Source organism: Phacochoerus africanus, chromosome 7, assembly GCF_016906955.1.
Source record: "Phacochoerus africanus isolate WHEZ1 chromosome 7, ROS_Pafr_v1, whole genome shotgun sequence".
Lineage (NCBI taxonomy): Eukaryota > Metazoa > Chordata > Mammalia > Artiodactyla > Suidae > Phacochoerus > Phacochoerus africanus.
This window is the reverse complement of record NC_062550.1, coordinates 17100655-17117581: the sequence shown is the minus strand read 5'-3', so window position 1 is coordinate 17117581 and position 16927 is coordinate 17100655. Positions and strand designations below refer to the sequence as shown.

The 16927-nt window shown below is 56.7% G+C and overlaps 1 protein-coding gene across 2 annotated transcripts in view; it reads left to right on the top strand.

Annotated features, from left to right (window-relative positions):
• KMT2D (lysine methyltransferase 2D) overlaps positions 1-16782 on the top strand; it is a 41397-nt gene extending 24615 nt beyond the window's left edge. For both annotated transcript variants that reach the window (XM_047786514.1, XM_047786515.1), the window contains 20 exons: positions 534-657; positions 799-883; positions 989-1055; positions 1170-1402; positions 1503-4355; positions 4489-4629; positions 4754-4921; positions 5079-5238; positions 5849-5924; positions 6097-6272; positions 6370-6500; positions 7454-7586; positions 7666-7793; positions 7937-9077; positions 10520-10656; positions 10808-10938; positions 12925-13210; positions 13423-13496; positions 13610-13718; positions 13856-16782. In XM_047786514.1, the coding sequence (XP_047642470.1) occupies positions 534-657; positions 799-883; positions 989-1055; positions 1170-1402; positions 1503-4355; positions 4489-4629; positions 4754-4921; positions 5079-5238; positions 5849-5924; positions 6097-6272; positions 6370-6500; positions 7454-7586; positions 7666-7793; positions 7937-9077; positions 10520-10656; positions 10808-10938; positions 12925-13210; positions 13423-13496; positions 13610-13718; positions 13856-13948 (6446 nt within the window). In that variant the 3' untranslated portion in view covers positions 13949-16782. The remainder of the gene's footprint in view (positions 1-533; positions 658-798; positions 884-988; positions 1056-1169; positions 1403-1502; positions 4356-4488; positions 4630-4753; positions 4922-5078; positions 5239-5848; positions 5925-6096; positions 6273-6369; positions 6501-7453; positions 7587-7665; positions 7794-7936; positions 9078-10519; positions 10657-10807; positions 10939-12924; positions 13211-13422; positions 13497-13609; positions 13719-13855) is intronic.
• The last annotated feature ends 145 nt before the right edge of the window (positions 16783-16927 follow it).

Here is a 16927-nt window from a genome sequence, read left to right as displayed (position 1 = left end):
TGTCCCTAAAATGGCTCTAGCATTGGGCTCTGGCGCAGTGCCCACATCTTGGGTTCTTGGGCTACGCTTAGTTGCCCTAAGAACGTTACTGTTTCTTTGTTATGGTTTTTTTTTTTTTGCTTTTTGTCTTTTTGCCATTTCTAGGGCCACTCCTGCCGCATGTGGAGGTTCCCAGGCTAGGGGCTGAGTCGGAGCTGTAGCCACCAGCCTACACCAGAGCCACAGCAACGTGGGATCCGAGCCGCGTCTGCAACCTACACCACAGCTCACAGCAATGCCGGATCCCCAACCCACTGAGCAAGGCCAGGGATTGAACCCGCAACCTCATGGTTCCTAGTCGGATTCGTTAACCACTGAGCCACAATGGGAACTCCAAGAACGTTACTTTTTTGCCCGGCTCCTAGTCCAGTGGTCTTTCCACCATGCCATGCTATTGTTCTGCTTGGCTTGGTGGAGGTCAAGGTGTAGGAACTGCAGACATAGAATGGGGCATTGATCTTAATGCCCAGCTCACTTGGCTCTTGCCTCTCCAGACCTGGACAAATTTGCTGCGGAAGATATCATTGATCCCATTGCAAAGGCCAAGATGGTGGCTTTGAAAGGCATCAAGAAGGTGATGGCTCAGGGCAGCATTGGAGTGGCACCTGGTATGAACAGGTAAGACTTGTGGGATGGGAAGTTTGGATGTTTTCCAGTCCTTCCCCTCTTCTTCCTGATCCTTCTTCCAGCTTGCCCCACCTCTTTGCCCTTTCACTTTCCCCATCACCAACATATCCTCTTTGCTTTGGTGGATTCCAGGCAGCAAGTGTCCCTGCTGGCCCAGAGGCTCTCAGGGGGGCCCGGCAGCGATCTGCAGAACCATGTGGCAGCTGGGAGTGGCCAGGTAAATGGTCCGGTGGGAGTAGGAACTCGGGTCCTATGCCATTGGGCTACCCTTCTTAGGGCTTGGGACAGAACAGTGAGCCTTAAGTAGTCTGTCTCACCACAGGAGCGGAGTGCCGGGGACCCTTCCCAGCCGCGTCCCAACCCACCTACTTTTGCCCAGGGAGTGATCAGTGAGTATGGGGATGGGGAGGAGGGTGTGAGGAAGTGGCTTGGGGCACATGGGGAAAGAGGGATTCGGATGACCATTTTGCAGGCCCTGACCCCCCGCCTGCTTCCTTTCCCAGATGAGGCTGACCAGCGGCAGTATGAGGAGTGGCTGTTTCATACGCAGCAGCTCCTACAGATGCAACTGAAGGTGCTAGAGGAGCAGATTGGGGTGCACCGCAAGTCCCGGAAGGCTCTGTGTGCCAAGCAGCGCACTGCCAAAAAGGCTGGCCGTGAGTTCCCGGAGGCTGATGCTGAGAAGCTCAAGCTGGTTACGGAACAGCAGAGCAAGATCCAGAAACAGCTGGATCAGGTGAGGAAAGCAGATTTCAGCCTAGCAACCAGGAGCCTGGGAAGAGGGATGGCACAGGTGGGCAGGCTCCAAGCTGACCTCCCTGGCCCTCCCGTGTTAGGTCCGGAAGCAGCAGAAGGAGCACACTAATCTCATGGCAGAATATCGGAATAAGCAGCAGCAGCAGCAGCAACAACAGCAGCAGCAGCACTCAGCCGTACTGGCCCTCAGCCCTTCCCAGAGTCCCCGGCTACTCACCAAGCTTCCTGGTCAGCTGCTCCCTGGCCATGGGCTGCAGCCACCGCAGGGGCCCCCGGGGGGGCAAGCCGCAGGTCTTCGCCTGCCCCCTGGGGGCATGGCATTACCTGGACAGCCCGGTGGCCCCTTCCTCAACACCACCCTGGCCCAACAGCAGCAACAGCAACATTCTGGTGGGGCTGGGGCCCTAGCTGGCCCCTCAGGGGGCTTTTTCCCTGGCAACCTTGCTCTTCGAGGCCTAGGACCTGACTCGAGGCTTTTACAGGAAAGGCAGCTGCAGCTACAGCAGCAGCGCATGCAACTTGCCCAGAAACTGCAGCAACAGCAGCAGCAGCAGCAGCAGCAGCAGCAGCAGCATCTCCTAGGACAAGTGGCAATCCAGCAGCAACAGCAGCAGGGCCAGGGTGTACAGGCAAACCAGGCCCTGGGTCCAAAGCCCCAGGGGCTTCTGCCTCCCAGCAGCCATCAGGGCCTCTTGGTCCAGCAGCTGTCCCCCCAGCCACCCCAGGGGCCCCAGGGCATGCTGGGCCCTGCCCAGGTGGCAGTGTTGCAGCAGCAGCAACAGCACCCTGGAGCTTTGGGCCCCCAGGGCCCTCACAGGCAGGTGCTTCTGACCCAGCCCCGGGTGCTGAGTTCCCCCCAGATGGCACAGCAGGGTCAAGGCCTTATGGGACACCGCCTGGTCACCGCCCAGCAGCAACAGCAGCAGCAGCACCAACAGCACCAACAACAGGGATCCATGGCAGGGCTTTCCCATCTTCAGCAGGGTCTCATGCCACACAGCGGGCAGCCCAAGTTGAGTGCTCAGCCCATGGCCTCCTTGCAGCAGCAACAGCAGCAGCTCCAGCAGCAACAGCAGCAGCTCCAGCAGCAGCAGCAGCAGCAGCTACAACAGCAGCAGCAGCTACAACAGCAGCAGCAGCAGCTACAGCTGCAACAGCAGCAGCAGCTACAACAGCAGCAGCAACAGCTACAACAACAGCAGCAGCAACAGCTACAACAACAGCAGCAGCAACAGCTACAACAACAGCAGCAGCAACAGCTACAACAGCAGCAGCAACAACAGCTACAACAACAGCAGCAACAACAGCAGCAGATGGGCCTCTTGAGCCAGAGTCGAACTTTACTGTCTCCTCAGCAACAGCAGCCGCCGCAGCCGCCACCGCCCCAGCAGCAGGTCGCACTTGGCCCTGGCATGCCAGCCAAGCCTTTGCAACACTTTTCCAGCCCCGGAGCCGTGGGCCCAACCCTCATCCTAACGGGCAAGGAGCAAAGCATTGTAGAGACGGCTCTTCCTCCAGAGGGCACTGAGGGGCCCTCCACACAGCAGGGAGGGCCATTAGCAATAGGAGCTGTACCGGAGTCAGTGGCCACTGAACCAGGGGAGGTAAAGCCCTCACTCTCCGGAGACTCACAGCTCCTACTTGTCCAACCCCAGGTCCAGCCGCAGCCCAACTCTGTGCAGGTGCAGCCACCTCTGAGGCTCCCAGGACAACAGCAGCAGCAAGTTAACCTGCTCCACTCAGCGGGTGTGGGAAGCCATGGGCAGCCAGGCGGTGGCCCATCTTCTGAGGCCTCGTCTATGCCTCATCTGTTGACTCAGTCCTCTGTTTCCTTAGGGGAGCAGCCTGGGCCCATGACCCAGAACCTTCTGGGCTCCCAACAGCCCCTTGGACTAGAGCGGCCCATACAAAATAATGCAGGGCCACAGCCTGCCAAACCAGGATCTGTCCCCCAGTCTGGGCAGGGCCTGCCTGGGGCTGGAGTCATGCCTACAGTGGGTCAGCTTCGAGCACAGCTCCAAGGAGTCCTGGCCAAAAACCCGCAGCTGCGGCACTTGAGTCCTCAGCAGCAGCAGCAGCTCCAGGCACTCCTCATGCAGCGGCAGCTACAGCAGAATCAGGCAGTACGCCAGACCCCACCCTACCAGGAGCCTGGGACCCAGCCCTCTCCCCTCCAGGGCCTCCTGGGCCGCCAACCCCAACTTGGGGGCTTCCCTGGATCCCAGCCAGGCCCTCTCCAGGAGCTGGGGGCAGGACTTCGACCTCAGGGCCCACCCCGGCTCCCCGCCCCACAAGGAGCCTTATCCACAGGACCAGCCCTTGGTCCTGTCCACCCTACACCTCCGCCATCCAGCCCCCAAGAGCCAAAGAGACCTTCTTCACGGTTACCGTCCCCTAGCTCCCAGCTTCCCTCTGAGGCCCAGCTCCCCGCTGCCCAGCCAGGAACCCCCAAACCCCAGGGGCCGCCCTCAGAGCTGCCTTCTGGGAGGGTCTCACCTGCTGCTGCCCAGCTTGCAGATACCTTTTTTGGCAAGGGGCTGGGACCTTGGGACCCCCCAGATAACCTAGCGGAAGCCCGGAAGCTGGAGCAAAGCAGCATGGTACCTGGGCATCTGGAGCAGGTGAATGGGCAGGCAGTGCCTGAACAACCCCATCTCAGCATCAAGCAGGAGCCTCGGGAAGAGCCATGTGCCCTGGGAGCCCAGGCGGTGAAGAGGGAAGCCAACGGGGAGCCAATGGGGGCACCAGGTACCAGCAACCACCTCCTGCTGGCAGGCCCCCGCTCAGAGGCTGGGCATCTGCTCTTGCAGAAGCTTCTACGAACAAAGAATGGGCGGGGGCCTGAGGGGCTGCGAGCTGAGATCAACGGGCACATTGACAGCAAGCTGGCTGGGCTGGAGCAGAAACTACAGGGTACCCCCAGCAACAGGGAGGTGAGTACTCTAGCTGGAGTGGAGCAGACCGAGTGGGGCCTGGAGCCCGGGGGCAGCGTGAGCAGGTCTGGGTGAAATGAGGCGAGGGCTTTGAGGACGACAGCAGCCTTCACTGTGGGTTCGTCCGGCTTAGGATACGGCAGCAAGGAAGCCTTTGACACCGAAGCCCAAGCGGGTACAGAAGGCAAGCGACAGGTTGGTGAGCTCCCGAAAGAAGCTGCGGAAGGAGGACGGGGTCAGGGCCAGCGAGGCCTTGCTGAAACAGCTGAAACAGGTGACCCCCCGGGCGCCAGTCCCCTGGTCCCATCCCAGGATAGGGGGCAGCCTGGCCCCCAGCTGTGCAGTGGCAGAGATGTACACGCCGCCGCTCTCCAACCTTGTCGTCTTGCCCCTCCTAGGAGCTGTCCCTGCTGCCCCTCACGGAGCCTACCATCACCGCCAATTTTAGTCTCTTTGCTCCCTTTGGCAGCAGCTGCCCCATCAATGGGCAGTGCCAGCTGAGGGGGGCCTTTGGAAGTGGGGCGCTGCCCACAGGCCCTGACTACTACTCCCAGCTGCTCACCAAGGTCAGAAAACTGGAAATACCTTTTGGGGACAATGAGGTTCTTGGGGAGGTGGAGGTAGGGGTGGCCAACTCGAGGATATGGTTGGTGTAGCGTAGGGCCAGGAGATATGTCAGTCTCCCTATGCCATCTTGCACACACCGCCCCACCCCGCCCCCAGAATAACCTGAGTAACCCGCCGACACCACCCTCGTCGCTGCCCCCCACCCCACCCCCATCGGTGCAGCAGAAGATGGTGAATGGTGTCACTCCATCTGAAGAGCTGGGGGAGCACCCCAAGGAGACCGCCTCTGCCCGGGACACGGAAGGGACACTGAGGGGTAGGTCAGGAATGGAGTGGGCTTCTCCTTCCCTGGGAGGTCTTGGTGGCTGGAGTCCCCTGTCGTCCAGTTTAAGATAGGAGTGGGTCGCATGCTGCTCTGGGTGCACATGTGCCCAGGCACCCGAGAGAGGAAGGGCCTCTTCAGGACTGATTTGTTGGAGGCGAGAACAGGCCTCTGGAGTCCAGAGCAGGGGCACCAAGGCAGGGAGAGTGTTAATGAAGCTTTCGCTTGTAAGGAATGGCCGGCTTAACTGCAGTGGCTACGAACTGCAGTCAGGTCTGGATTTGAAATCTGGCTCCTGCATTCGTTTCACTGTGTTACTGCGACCAAGGAACTTGACTGACTTGTGTGAGTCTCAGTTCTCTCACTGTAAAATAGAATACTCGCCTGCTGGGGTAGCTGATGAAGACCATACCTAAAGAGTTACACCTTTAGAAAGGCTCAGTAAACGTAGCTCGTCTGCCCCAAGCTGGTGGATGGGTGGGCAGGTAGACAGTGGTCACGCCAGCTAAACTAGATCTTGTACCAGTTAGTCCTGGAACGCGTGGGAGAAAGCTCCATCGCTCTGGCCACCCTTAGCCTGACTGTTCTTCTGCTCACTCCTCAGATGCTTCAGAGGTGAAGAGTCTAGACCTGCTGGCTGCCTTGCCTACACCCCCTCACAATCAGACTGAGGATGTCAGGTGCGAGAGGGGCTGGTAATGGGGATGAGGAATTGGGGTGCAGGACCTCTTGCCTTATTTTCCCCTTGGCCAGTGGCAGATTTCACGTAAGCCTGCGACGTGCGCTAATCTCTAGACTTGGGAGGGGGCCTCTGCAGGGATGTAACAGCGAAGGTCTCCTTTTGGCCCACAGGATGGAGAGTGACGAAGACAGCGATTCTCCTGACAGCATTGTGCCGGCTTCGTCCCCCGAGAGCATCCTGGGAGAGGAGGCCCCTCGTTTCCCTCAGCTGGGCTCAGGCCGATGGGAGCAGGAAGAGCGTGCTCTCTCCCCCGTCATCCCCATCATTCCTCGAGCCAGCATCCCAGGTAGAGGTTGCTCTGGGTGCGGAGAGGGCCAGGCCGCATTGTCACTGGGGGCAGGGGAGAGAGGCGGCCGGAGCTCACACACGTCCCTCTCTGTCAGTCTTCCCAGAGAGCAAACCTTATGGGGCCCTGGATCTGGAGGCCCCTGGGAAGCTGCCTGCTACAACTTGGGAAAAGGGCAAAGGAAGCGAGGTTTCAGTCATGCTGACGGTTTCTGCTGCGGCGGCCAAGGTATATCCTGGGGGTGCCTAGGTGGATGCTGGTCAGAGGGCAGTCCTAGGAGCGCGTCTGGATAACTGTGCATTGACGGCAGTTCCCGTCGTGGCGCAGTGGTTAACGAATCCGACTAGGAACCATGAGGTTGCGGGTTCGATCTCTGGCCCTGCTCAGTGGGTTAAGGATCTGGCGTTGCCGTGAGCTGTGGTGTAGGTTGCAGATGCGGCTCGGATCCTGTGTTGCTGTGGCTCTGGCGTAGGCTGGCAGCTACAGCTCTGATTCGACCCCTAGCCTGGGAACCTCCACATGCCGCAGGAGTGGGCCTAGAAATGGCAAAAAGACCAAAAAAAAAAAAAAAGACTGCATTGAGGACCTACTGTGTAGGCAAGCCTGAGCCAGACTGTGGGATTAGGGAAAATGAAGTGTTGAGGGGTCCCTGCCCTCGGGGGCTGGGGGGCTCACAGTTCAGCGGTTCAGTGGTAAAGACATTTAAGTCAACAAATAGAAGAGTGTGTGTGATGTGACAAGTCCTACAAAACACTATGTCCGCGGTCACATTGGGTGGAATTCTGTTCCTTTGAAACAGTTATTAGAGTTTTGTGGTCAGAGAAAATTGGAAACCCCAATTAAAATAACGAAACAGATAGCTTTACTACAAGACTCGTCAGACCTTTTACTTTGCTAATGTGTAGGATGAATTTCCAAGCAGTGGACCTAGTGTGTGTCATTTCCTAAACTTAGTTGACACAAGTCTCTTTTCGGGGAGCTCCTGTTAATGCCACAGCAGTTTGGAAGAGGCTGCCCGTAAAGGAAACGCATGAGAAGAGCCGGATGGCATAGGGGCTGGACAGACCGGCTGCTTGGGGAGTTGGGTTGTGGGTGTCATCGTCCCACTGAGCTGGTAATAGTTCTCCCTCCACACACACTCTGTCGACACGGCTCTCCCATCCCCTTTCCTGTCCTGGCAGAACCTGAATGGTGTGATGGTGGCAGTGGCAGAGCTGCTAAGCATGAAGATCCCCAACTCCTATGAGGTGCTGTTCCCAGAGAGCCCTGCCCGGGTGGGCATCGAGCCTAAGAAGGGGGAGGCCGAGGGCCCTGGTGAGTATGGCAGGCAAACTCTTCGAGACCTGCAGGGAACGATTCCTGCTAGGAGGCTCTGACCCCTTCCTTCCTGCAGGCGGGAAAGAAAAGGGCCTGGGAGGCAAGAGCCCAGAGGCTGGCCCCGATTGGTTGAAGCAGTTTGATGCGGTGTTGCCTGGCTATACCCTCAAGAGCCAGTTAGACATCTTGAGTCTCCTCAAACAGGTGCGTCTGTTGGAGAAACGGGTGGGTATCTGGCCAGGACAGAGAAGGCTGAGGGCTTTGGGGCGGGTGGGGTCTGGGTGGGAGGAGAGAGGTGACGAGTTAAGTGAGCAGCTGGCACTAACCGGCGGGGCATCTTCCCATAGGAGAGCCCCGCCCCGGAGCCACCCACCCAACACAGCTACACCTACAACGTCTCCAACCTGGACGTGCGACAGCTCTCGGCCCCGCCTCCCGAAGAACCCTCCCCACCCCCCTCCCCTTTGGCACCCTCCCCTGCCAGCCCCCCCGCCGAACCCTTGGTTGAACTTCCAGCGGAACCCCCAGCTGAGCCACCCGTTCCCTCGCCTCTGCCACTGGCCTCGTCCCCTGAAGCAGCCCGGCCCAAGCCCCGAGCCCGGCCTTCTGAAGAAGGCGAAGATTCTCGGCCCCCTCGCCTCAAAAAGTGGAAGGGAGTGCGCTGGAAGCGGCTCCGGCTGCTGCTCACCATCCAGAAGGGCAGCGGGCGGCAGGAGGATGAGCGGGAAGTGGCAGAGTTTATGGAACAGCTTGGCACAGCCCTGCGACCCGACAAGGTGCCTCGAGACATGCGGCGCTGCTGCTTCTGTCATGAGGAGGGGGATGGGGCCACTGACGGGCCAGCCCGCCTGCTGAACCTGGACCTGGACCTGTGGGTGCACCTCAACTGTGCCCTGTGGTCCACAGAGGTGTATGAGACCCAGGGTGGGGCACTGATGAACGTGGAGGTTGCCTTGCACCGAGGACTGCTCACCAAGTGCTCCCTGTGCCAGCGCACTGGTGCCACCAGCAGCTGCAATCGCATGCGTTGCCCCAATGTCTACCATTTTGCCTGCGCCATCCGCGCCAAGTGCATGTTCTTCAAGGACAAGACCATGCTCTGTCCGATGCATAAGATCAAGGGGCCCTGTGAGCAGGAGCTGAGCTCTTTTGCTGTCTTCCGGCGGGTCTACATTGAGCGAGATGAGGTTAAGCAAATTGCCAGCATCATCCAGCGTGGAGAGCGGCTGCACATGTTCCGTGTGGGGGGCCTTGTGTTCCATGCCATTGGACAGCTGCTCCCCCACCAGATGGCTGACTTCCACAGTGCCACCGCCCTCTATCCCGTGGGCTACGAGGCCACGCGCATCTACTGGAGCCTCCGTACTAACAACCGCCGCTGCTGCTACCGCTGCTCCATCGGCGAAAACAACGGCCGGCCGGAATTCATGATCAAAGTCATGGAGCAGGGCCTGGAGGACCTGGTCTTCACTGACGCCTCTCCCCAGGGTGAGCATGGGGCCCCGGAAGCAGTAGTACAGAATTGGGCAAGGTTCTCCCAGAATCTCCTTTGCAGTGTTGAAAAGAGATCTGTAGGCTCCTCGTGAGGGATTTATTGCTCCCACTTTGGGCACTTGGAGGTCTCTTGAAGATCCCCAGAGACGGTGTTTTGGCTTTGCTCAGTCCCCTTGAACTCCCTTTTAACTGAAGATATTTTGCTTGTCTGACTACACATTTTCTAGCTCCTTTTCTTAACCTCATTGGAACTAAAGGCTACAGTTCTGAGACCCTGTCATCCAGCTCCCCAATCTGATCCTGGCCTTGAGTTCCTTACGGTTGCTTTTCCCTGGATAAAATCTTTGGATCTTAGTTTGAGTGTTAAAGATAAAAATAACAGTAAATAACAGCTACACTGTAGTGAGCACGTACCGTGGGCCACAAACTAAGCTAAGTGATGGATGTAGGTTATTTCATTCACACAGTCCTACAAGGTAAGTGCTGTTAGTATGCCAGGTTTGTCTATAGACTGAGTTGTGTAGAGAGATTTAAGTATTTGCCTTAAGATCCCACGGCCGGGAGTTCCCATTGTAGCTCAGCAGGTTAAGAACCTGATACTGTCTCTCTGAGGATGTGGGTTCGATCCCTGGCTTCGCTCAGTGAGTTAAGGATCCAGCATTGCTGCGAGCTGTGGCGTAGGTTGCAGATGTGGCTTGGGTCAGGTGTTGCCATGGCTGTGCTCTAGGCTGGCAGCTGCAGCACCTGTTCTACCCCTATTCTGGGAACTTCCGTATGCCACATGTAAAAAGAAGAAAAAGAGAAAAAGACCCCATGGAATTCCTGTTGTGGTGCAGCAGAAATGAATCTGACTAGGAACCATGAGGTCGCGGGTTCGATCCCCATCCTTGCTCGGGGGTTAAGGATCCGGCATTGCTGTGAGCTGTGGTGTAGGTTGCAGATGCGGCTCAGATCTGGTGTTGCTGTGGCTCTAGCGTAGGCTGGCAGCTGTAGCTCCGATTTGACCCCTAGCCTGGGAACCTCCATGTGCTGCGGGTGCGGCCTTAAAAAGCGGAAAAAAAAAAAAAAAAAGACCCCATGGCCAGTACTAGAACCTGAACCCAAGTCTTCTCAATAAAACATGCCTGTTGTTCTGGCTCTCAGTAAAGCCCAGGGCCTGTGCCGCCACGTCTCCTGGGCTCTGGGCCCGTGTGTCTGTGTCACATCACAAGGCCACATCACAAGGCTTGCCGTTGCCACTTCAGGGTGGGACGCCTCCTGGCTTGTTGAGGGAGCCCGAGATTGGGAGTCCGAGAGGGGGTCCTGAAGCATCACCCACCCTCTTGACAGCAAGGTGGGCAAGGCTCCAGAAAACAACTAGCTTTGGATTGAGATTAGAGTGGAGGTCAGCGAGCAGAAGTTGCCTCTGAGGGCTGTCCTGTTTCCTTCCCTCTTAGCTGTGTGGAATCGCATCATCGAGCCTGTGGCCGCCATGAGGAAAGAGGCCGACATGCTGCGGCTCTTCCCCGAGTACCTGAAAGGCGAGGAGCTCTTTGGGCTGACGGTGCACGCCGTGCTGCGCATAGCTGAATCAGTAAGGCGGGGCCGGGGCCGGGGCCGGGGCTGGGGCCGGGGCCGGGGCCGGGGCTGGGGCCGGGGCCGGGGCCGGGGCCGGGGGGGCACCGGGGATGTCGGTCCTGCCCCAGACGTGCTCAGGCTAAAGCGAGCATGACCTGTGCCCACAGCTGCCCGGAGTGGAAAGCTGTCAAAATTATTTATTCCGCTATGGACGCCACCCCCTGATGGAGCTACCGCTCATGATCAACCCCACTGGTTGTGCCCGATCAGAGCCTAAAATTCTCACACACTACAAACGGTGAGCTTGTGAGGCTGGGGCCAAGGGGTGTGGGGATGGGGGTTGGTAGGGGCCCTCTGGCCAATTTTGAGTGCTTGGGGGACAGATCAGAGTTACCTTGGAGAGACCGGGGGTTCACTCTAGGCTCCTGATTAGAGGGTGCCCAGGTAGCACTCGGGTGTCCCTTTCCTCCGACCCGACCTCCTCAGGTGTTCTGGGTTGACCTGCAATCTAGGGACAGACTTATCTTGGGCACCTGGGAATGGCCATCGGGGAGGTTCTGGGTAAACAGTGGTGACATTTTATAAAATGCGTAAAGGACCCGGTCACCGCCTTCCTCTCCTGTTTTGCCTCCAGGGAGCCTGTGATGCTCCCAAACCTCAGACCGACACCCCGTGAGTGCTAGGTTCGGTTCGCCTTCCCTTCCCCAGGCTGAGTTGGTGTCAAAGATAAATAATTAGGAATATGATAGAAAAATAATAAAACCTTACATTCGTATAGCACTTTATACTTTTTTTTTCAAAGCGTTTTCACATCCATTATCTCATTTGATCCTCACAACAACCTTATGAGGTAGGTAGGGCAGGTGGTATGGTCCCCATTTTACAGCTGAGAAAACCGAGACCCAGAAAGGTTAAGTGACTAGACGAAGGTCACACAGCTGGGACCAGAGTCTTGCATCTTGACTTGTGGTTCACTGTGCTTTCTGTGTATCACAGTAGCCTGACCTTGGTCCCCGGGTAGAGGGAGGCAGAAGCCATGATAGGAGGGCTTTTTGGAAGGCCTTTGGTTGCTCCTCGGGGCTGTCGTGGAGCGTCAGACTCTACCCCAGTCTTTCCTAGTCCTTGGTGCTCTACAGCAGTGGTCTTCAAACTGTGCGTGTTCCAGAAAGCCCTGGAACACATAAACCGAGTGGGCAGGAGTTCCCGTCATGGCTTAGCGAAGCGAATCTGACTAGCATCCATGAGGACGCAGGTTTGATCCCTGGCCTTGCTCAGTGGGTTAAGGATCCGGCATTGCCATGAGCTGTGGTGTAGGCCGCAGATACAGCTCGGATCTGGCGTTGCTGTAGCTGTGGTGTAGGCGAGCGGCTACAGCTCCAATTCGACCCCTAGCCTGGGAACCTCCAGGTGCTGCAGGTGCGGCCCTAAAAAAGAAAACTAAAACTAAATAAAATAAACTGAGTGGGCAGAACTTGGCCCTCTCTATACGTAACTCCCCCTTCCCCAAATTGGATTCAACCAGAAGAGTTCCATTTCTGTCTAGTTTACACATTGGAGTTCCTGTAAGGCTTCGTTAAAGGAAAAAAAAAAAAGATTTCTGCAATATGGAAGAGAATCAAAAACGTTTGAAAACCACTGTTTTGGGATGGGCAAGAATTTGGCTGGTGCCCTAGGGTGGTGAAAAGGCATCCTGCTAGGCAGCAGTCATTCCCCTGCACTGAGCCATCTGCACGGAGCCCAATGTTATATCAGAGACAGGGACAGTGCAAGGAAGGCAAGGGTACCACCTTTTGGCTGTGAATCCAGAGCCGATTTTAATTCAAGTCCAGCCCATTGTCATAGACACGGCCCCCATTTTCAGAGCTTCCGGCACGAGGAGGAGGTAGGACTCAGATATTTGAACAAATCATGAGCTTAAATTCCAGGCCTGGGCTGCCTGGGAAGACCTCCCAGAGGAGCCTGGCCTTGGGTCCAGTGTGGCAGGAGGGTGGCAGAAAGCGGGGAGATGGGAGAGCGGGCTCAGTGTAGGGGAATCAGTGCCCTTTTCCCTCCCTCCATGCCCCGCCCCCCCCCCCCATCCTGGGCTCTCTCTGTCTCCCAGGGTGTTGGAAGGGTCCCTGTAGCTAGTGGCTGCCTCTCCAAAGCCAAGGCCCCAACGCCTCTCCTCCATTCCCGAGGCAGCACACACCCCAAACTGGAGCGTTGCACCTCCCAGGGAGGAAGCGGGTGGTGTGTGCCTGGTCTGAGGGAGAGCTGTCTTGTCATGGACTGTATCACCTCCCAGGCCCCACACTCTGAACAGCACCAGCATGTCCAAGGCCTATCAGAGCACCTTCACAGGCGAGACCAACACCCCGTACAGCAAGCAGTTCGTGCACTCCAAGTCATCTCAGTATCGGCGGCTCCGCACCGAGTGGAAGAACAATGTGTATCTGGCTCGCTCCCGTATCCAGGGCCTGGGGCTCTACGCAGCCAAGGACCTAGAAAAGCACACAATGGTCATCGAGTACATTGGCACCATCATTCGCAACGAGGTGGCCAACCGGCGGGAGAAAATCTATGAGGAGCAGGTATGGGCTGGCAGAGGGGCCGTCGGGGTGCGTGGTCCACACTTAGCCAAGGGCGAGGGGCGGGGTTGGGTCCAGAGGAGCTGGTGCAGAGCTGTGGAAAGAGGAGAGGAGAGGCAGGAGACAGGAGAAATGAAGAGAAGTCCACCACCTGAGCCCACCACCACCACGGCCGTTCTCTGACCTTGCTCTTTCTGCAACCTCTGCCTTTCTAGAATCGAGGCATCTACATGTTTCGAATAAACAATGAACATGTGATTGATGCTACGTTGACCGGAGGCCCTGCCAGGTGAGAGGGGCATGAGTAAGGAGAGATTTAGGGGGTCTCTGGGGGTGGGCCAACAAGGAGCCAGAGTCATCCAACTCAATTGCCTGTCACTCCTGACCTGTTCCACTGCCCAGGTACATTAACCATTCCTGTGCCCCTAACTGTGTGGCAGAAGTTGTGACCTTTGACAAGGAGGACAAAATCATCATCATCTCGAGCCGGCGAATCCCCAAAGGAGAGGAGGTAGGAGGAAACATCCTCAGTGAGTGACAGAGCGGCTCCCTCTTCCCTGCCATCGCCCCCAGTCCAATTCCAAGGCCACTGCCCGCCCCCACTTCCTCTGGGGGATGGGCCCTGATTCTGCCCTCTTCTCATTGCAGCTGACCTATGACTATCAGTTTGATTTTGAGGACGATCAGCACAAGATCCCCTGCCACTGTGGAGCCTGGAATTGTCGGAAATGGATGAACTAAGAAGCGTTGAGGCTACCAGGCAGGGGAGTCCCCCCACCCCCAACCTCTTCCCTGAAAGGGATGAGGGGGAAGAGAGGTAGCAGCCAGAGCCAGGACCCAGGGCTGGGGCTGCCGGCTGACCGGAGCCCCGGAGCAGGAGGCTGGGGCGGAGGGCCCTAGGCCAAGCCCACCCTGGGCACCAGGGATGACCCTCTTCCCCGCCACCGGCCCCCAGGCTGGCATCTCTGCCCCCAGCTCCAGGAGGGGCCAGACAGAAGCAGCCATTGGGCATCTCAGGTTTGAGGGGGATATGGGCCGGGAACTACCCAGAAGCATCTGGGAGGCAGCAGGGAGGGGGGAGGAGGATGTGTGGCCGGGCCTCACAGCCCTGCTGCTCCCACCGACCTCTCTGGCCCAACTCAAGGCTGCAAAGAGACTTGACTAAGCTTGACAATCCCAAAGGCCGGGTCCCACACCTGGCCCTGCCTGCCGGGTCCTGCCCCCACCCTCACCCCCATCCCCTTCCCTCTCAATCTGTCTCTGTCTCCCTCTTCTCCTTTGTGTCTCTGTCTCTCTATGGGTTGTGTTTCCTTGTTTTCCACTCTGACAAATGCAACATGAACGGGAAAGAGGCGCCCAGCTGCCCAGGAGGGCAAGCCAGGCAAGCCGGGCAAGGAGACCCCGCACCCACACCTACCTCATTTAAGTGTTGGATTTTTTGCTGTTTTGAAATGTGAGACCCTCTCCAAGCCCCCTACTGCCCCAACCCTCTCCCCCACCTCACTGCCCTCTTCTGAGTGGGTGGAAGGGGGGTAGGAGGAAGAAGAAAAAAAACAACAACAAAAAATCCCTCTTTGTTTTTAATTATGGGCATGGGATGGTGGTTGAGGCTAATGATGATGAAGATTGGGGATGACTGGCCCCTAGTTGCTCTAGGACTTCCTTCTCCATCTGGACATGGGGGCAGGAGGGGCGTGCTAAAGCTAGGACCAGGATATCCCCCTCCTGTTTTCCCAGCCCCATCATGAGCCCATTTGCCCTCCAGCCCCTGGACGGGGTGGATGGGTGGTAGGGTGAGGGCTATCCCTGAGTGGCATGCCCATACCCAGTGAGGCAGGGTGTGGCCCGGAGCTCCCACTTTCCCTTGGTCACCAAACTGCTGCTGGTCTGGTGGGAAGGGGTGGTGATGTGGGGGTGGGGGAGCTTAGTGTCAGCGCGGGGAGGGTGGGGGGTATTTATCTATTTATACATGGGATTGTACATAGTCTTGTGGGGCATGGGGGAGCCGGCTGGAGGTGAGAACCCTCCCCTCTCCCCCCACCCCCGGGGAGAGCAAATGTAAAACTACTAATTTTTGTGCTTTATATATTCTATATAAATATATCTATTTTCTTTTTACAAAACCAGTTTATAAATGGTAGGGGGGTGTGGGGCGGACACATGGAGCTCCCCTTGTGGGGGGGCCCCCTCCATTACCCAACCTACCGCCCTTTTCCTCACCCCCTCCTCCCCACCCCCTGGCTGTGACTGCTGTAAGGTGGGGGTGTAGAGGCTGGGCGATTCCCACCCCCTTTTGTATAGTTGGACTATGTTATAACGCACAAAAGTGAGCTGGCCCCAGGGGGAGCCAGAGGGTAATGGGTTCCCCTGCCTCCCTTTCCTTCCCCTTTCTGCCCAAGCTTGTGCTGCAGTTGAACCTCTTCCTGGGGGTAGGGGTAGGTCCGGGGGTAGATGCGGCCCCAGACCCCTCTCTGGTAGGGAGCCGTGGGGATGAAGATGAAGCTTATATGCAGTTCTCTCCTAGGGGCTGTGGGCAAAGGGCATTTTGTAATTAATATTTTCAAGAATCAAATATCTGGAGTGTAGGGGTGGGCTTGGTGGCGGTGTGTGGGCAGGCCTGCTGGAGGGGGAGCACGGTCGCTGTTGTGATTTTAGGTTTGTTTTTGTTTTGTTTTTGAATTTGGGGGGTTGCGGATTGATGGGGGTAGGGAGTTTTTTTTTTTTTTTTTTTTAAGCTGCTTCCTCAACTGTTTCAAGCTGCAAATGTTTAAGAGGATAACATCCCACCCCCACCCCCACCCCTACCCCCACAGAAACCACTGTAATGAAATCAGACAGTGGGGAGACTGGGCTGCTGACTCCAAAGCCATTGGATGTTCCTTTTCCAAGAGCAAAAGGTCTAGGCTCCAGGGATGGGGAGATTTGGCTCCAGTGAGTCAGGCCCTGGTTGGGGCTTGGGCCCTGGGATTGGGAAAAGGGGATGGGGCAGACTTTGTAAGCGTATGCTAGGTATCCGATAGTCCTGTAGAATTTAGTGAAGAAACCTTATACAGTTTTTAATTTTTATATAAACTAACTCAGACCCAAGCTACAAGGTTGGAATTTTGGTTGTTGGTTTTTTTTTTTTTTTTTAAGTACCCCGCCTGTATAATTGCATCAGAATTCCCTCCCCCACCCCCACCCCCGTGTTTGTATTTTGGGTTGGTTTACACTTGCACATATTCAATTTTCAGTTTTTCCCCTTTACGGTCTTCTCCCCTCACCTCCAGGACCCTCCCCCTTTTTAAAAAATAAATCTCTGACAAGTGTGAATCCCGTGAAGACTTTATTTTGTGTTGTGTGTATCCTGTACAGCAAGGTTGGTCCTTCGTAACAACGGATGAAATGATTCCCTTTTTTAAAGCGCCCTCTCTCCCTCCACCCCCAGCGCCCCTGTCCTTGGCATGTTTTGTATCAGCGATCATTCTGAACTGTACATAATTTATGTTGCAAGAGGCAAAGGGCAAGTTTTGGATTTTGCTTCTTCCAAGTTTGTTTTTAAACGACAAATAAAAAAAAGAACATTTTAAATACAAGCGGCTCCGTCCCGTCACCCTCGTCGTCGGTGGGATCAGCGAGGTCCCAGAGTGGACCGGGGGAGGGCGGTTTCCGAGGCTAAGCCACGCCGGAAGGGTAAGCTCCCCGCCTTCCGCTCTTGACTTGCGTGTGTCCCGACGTAAG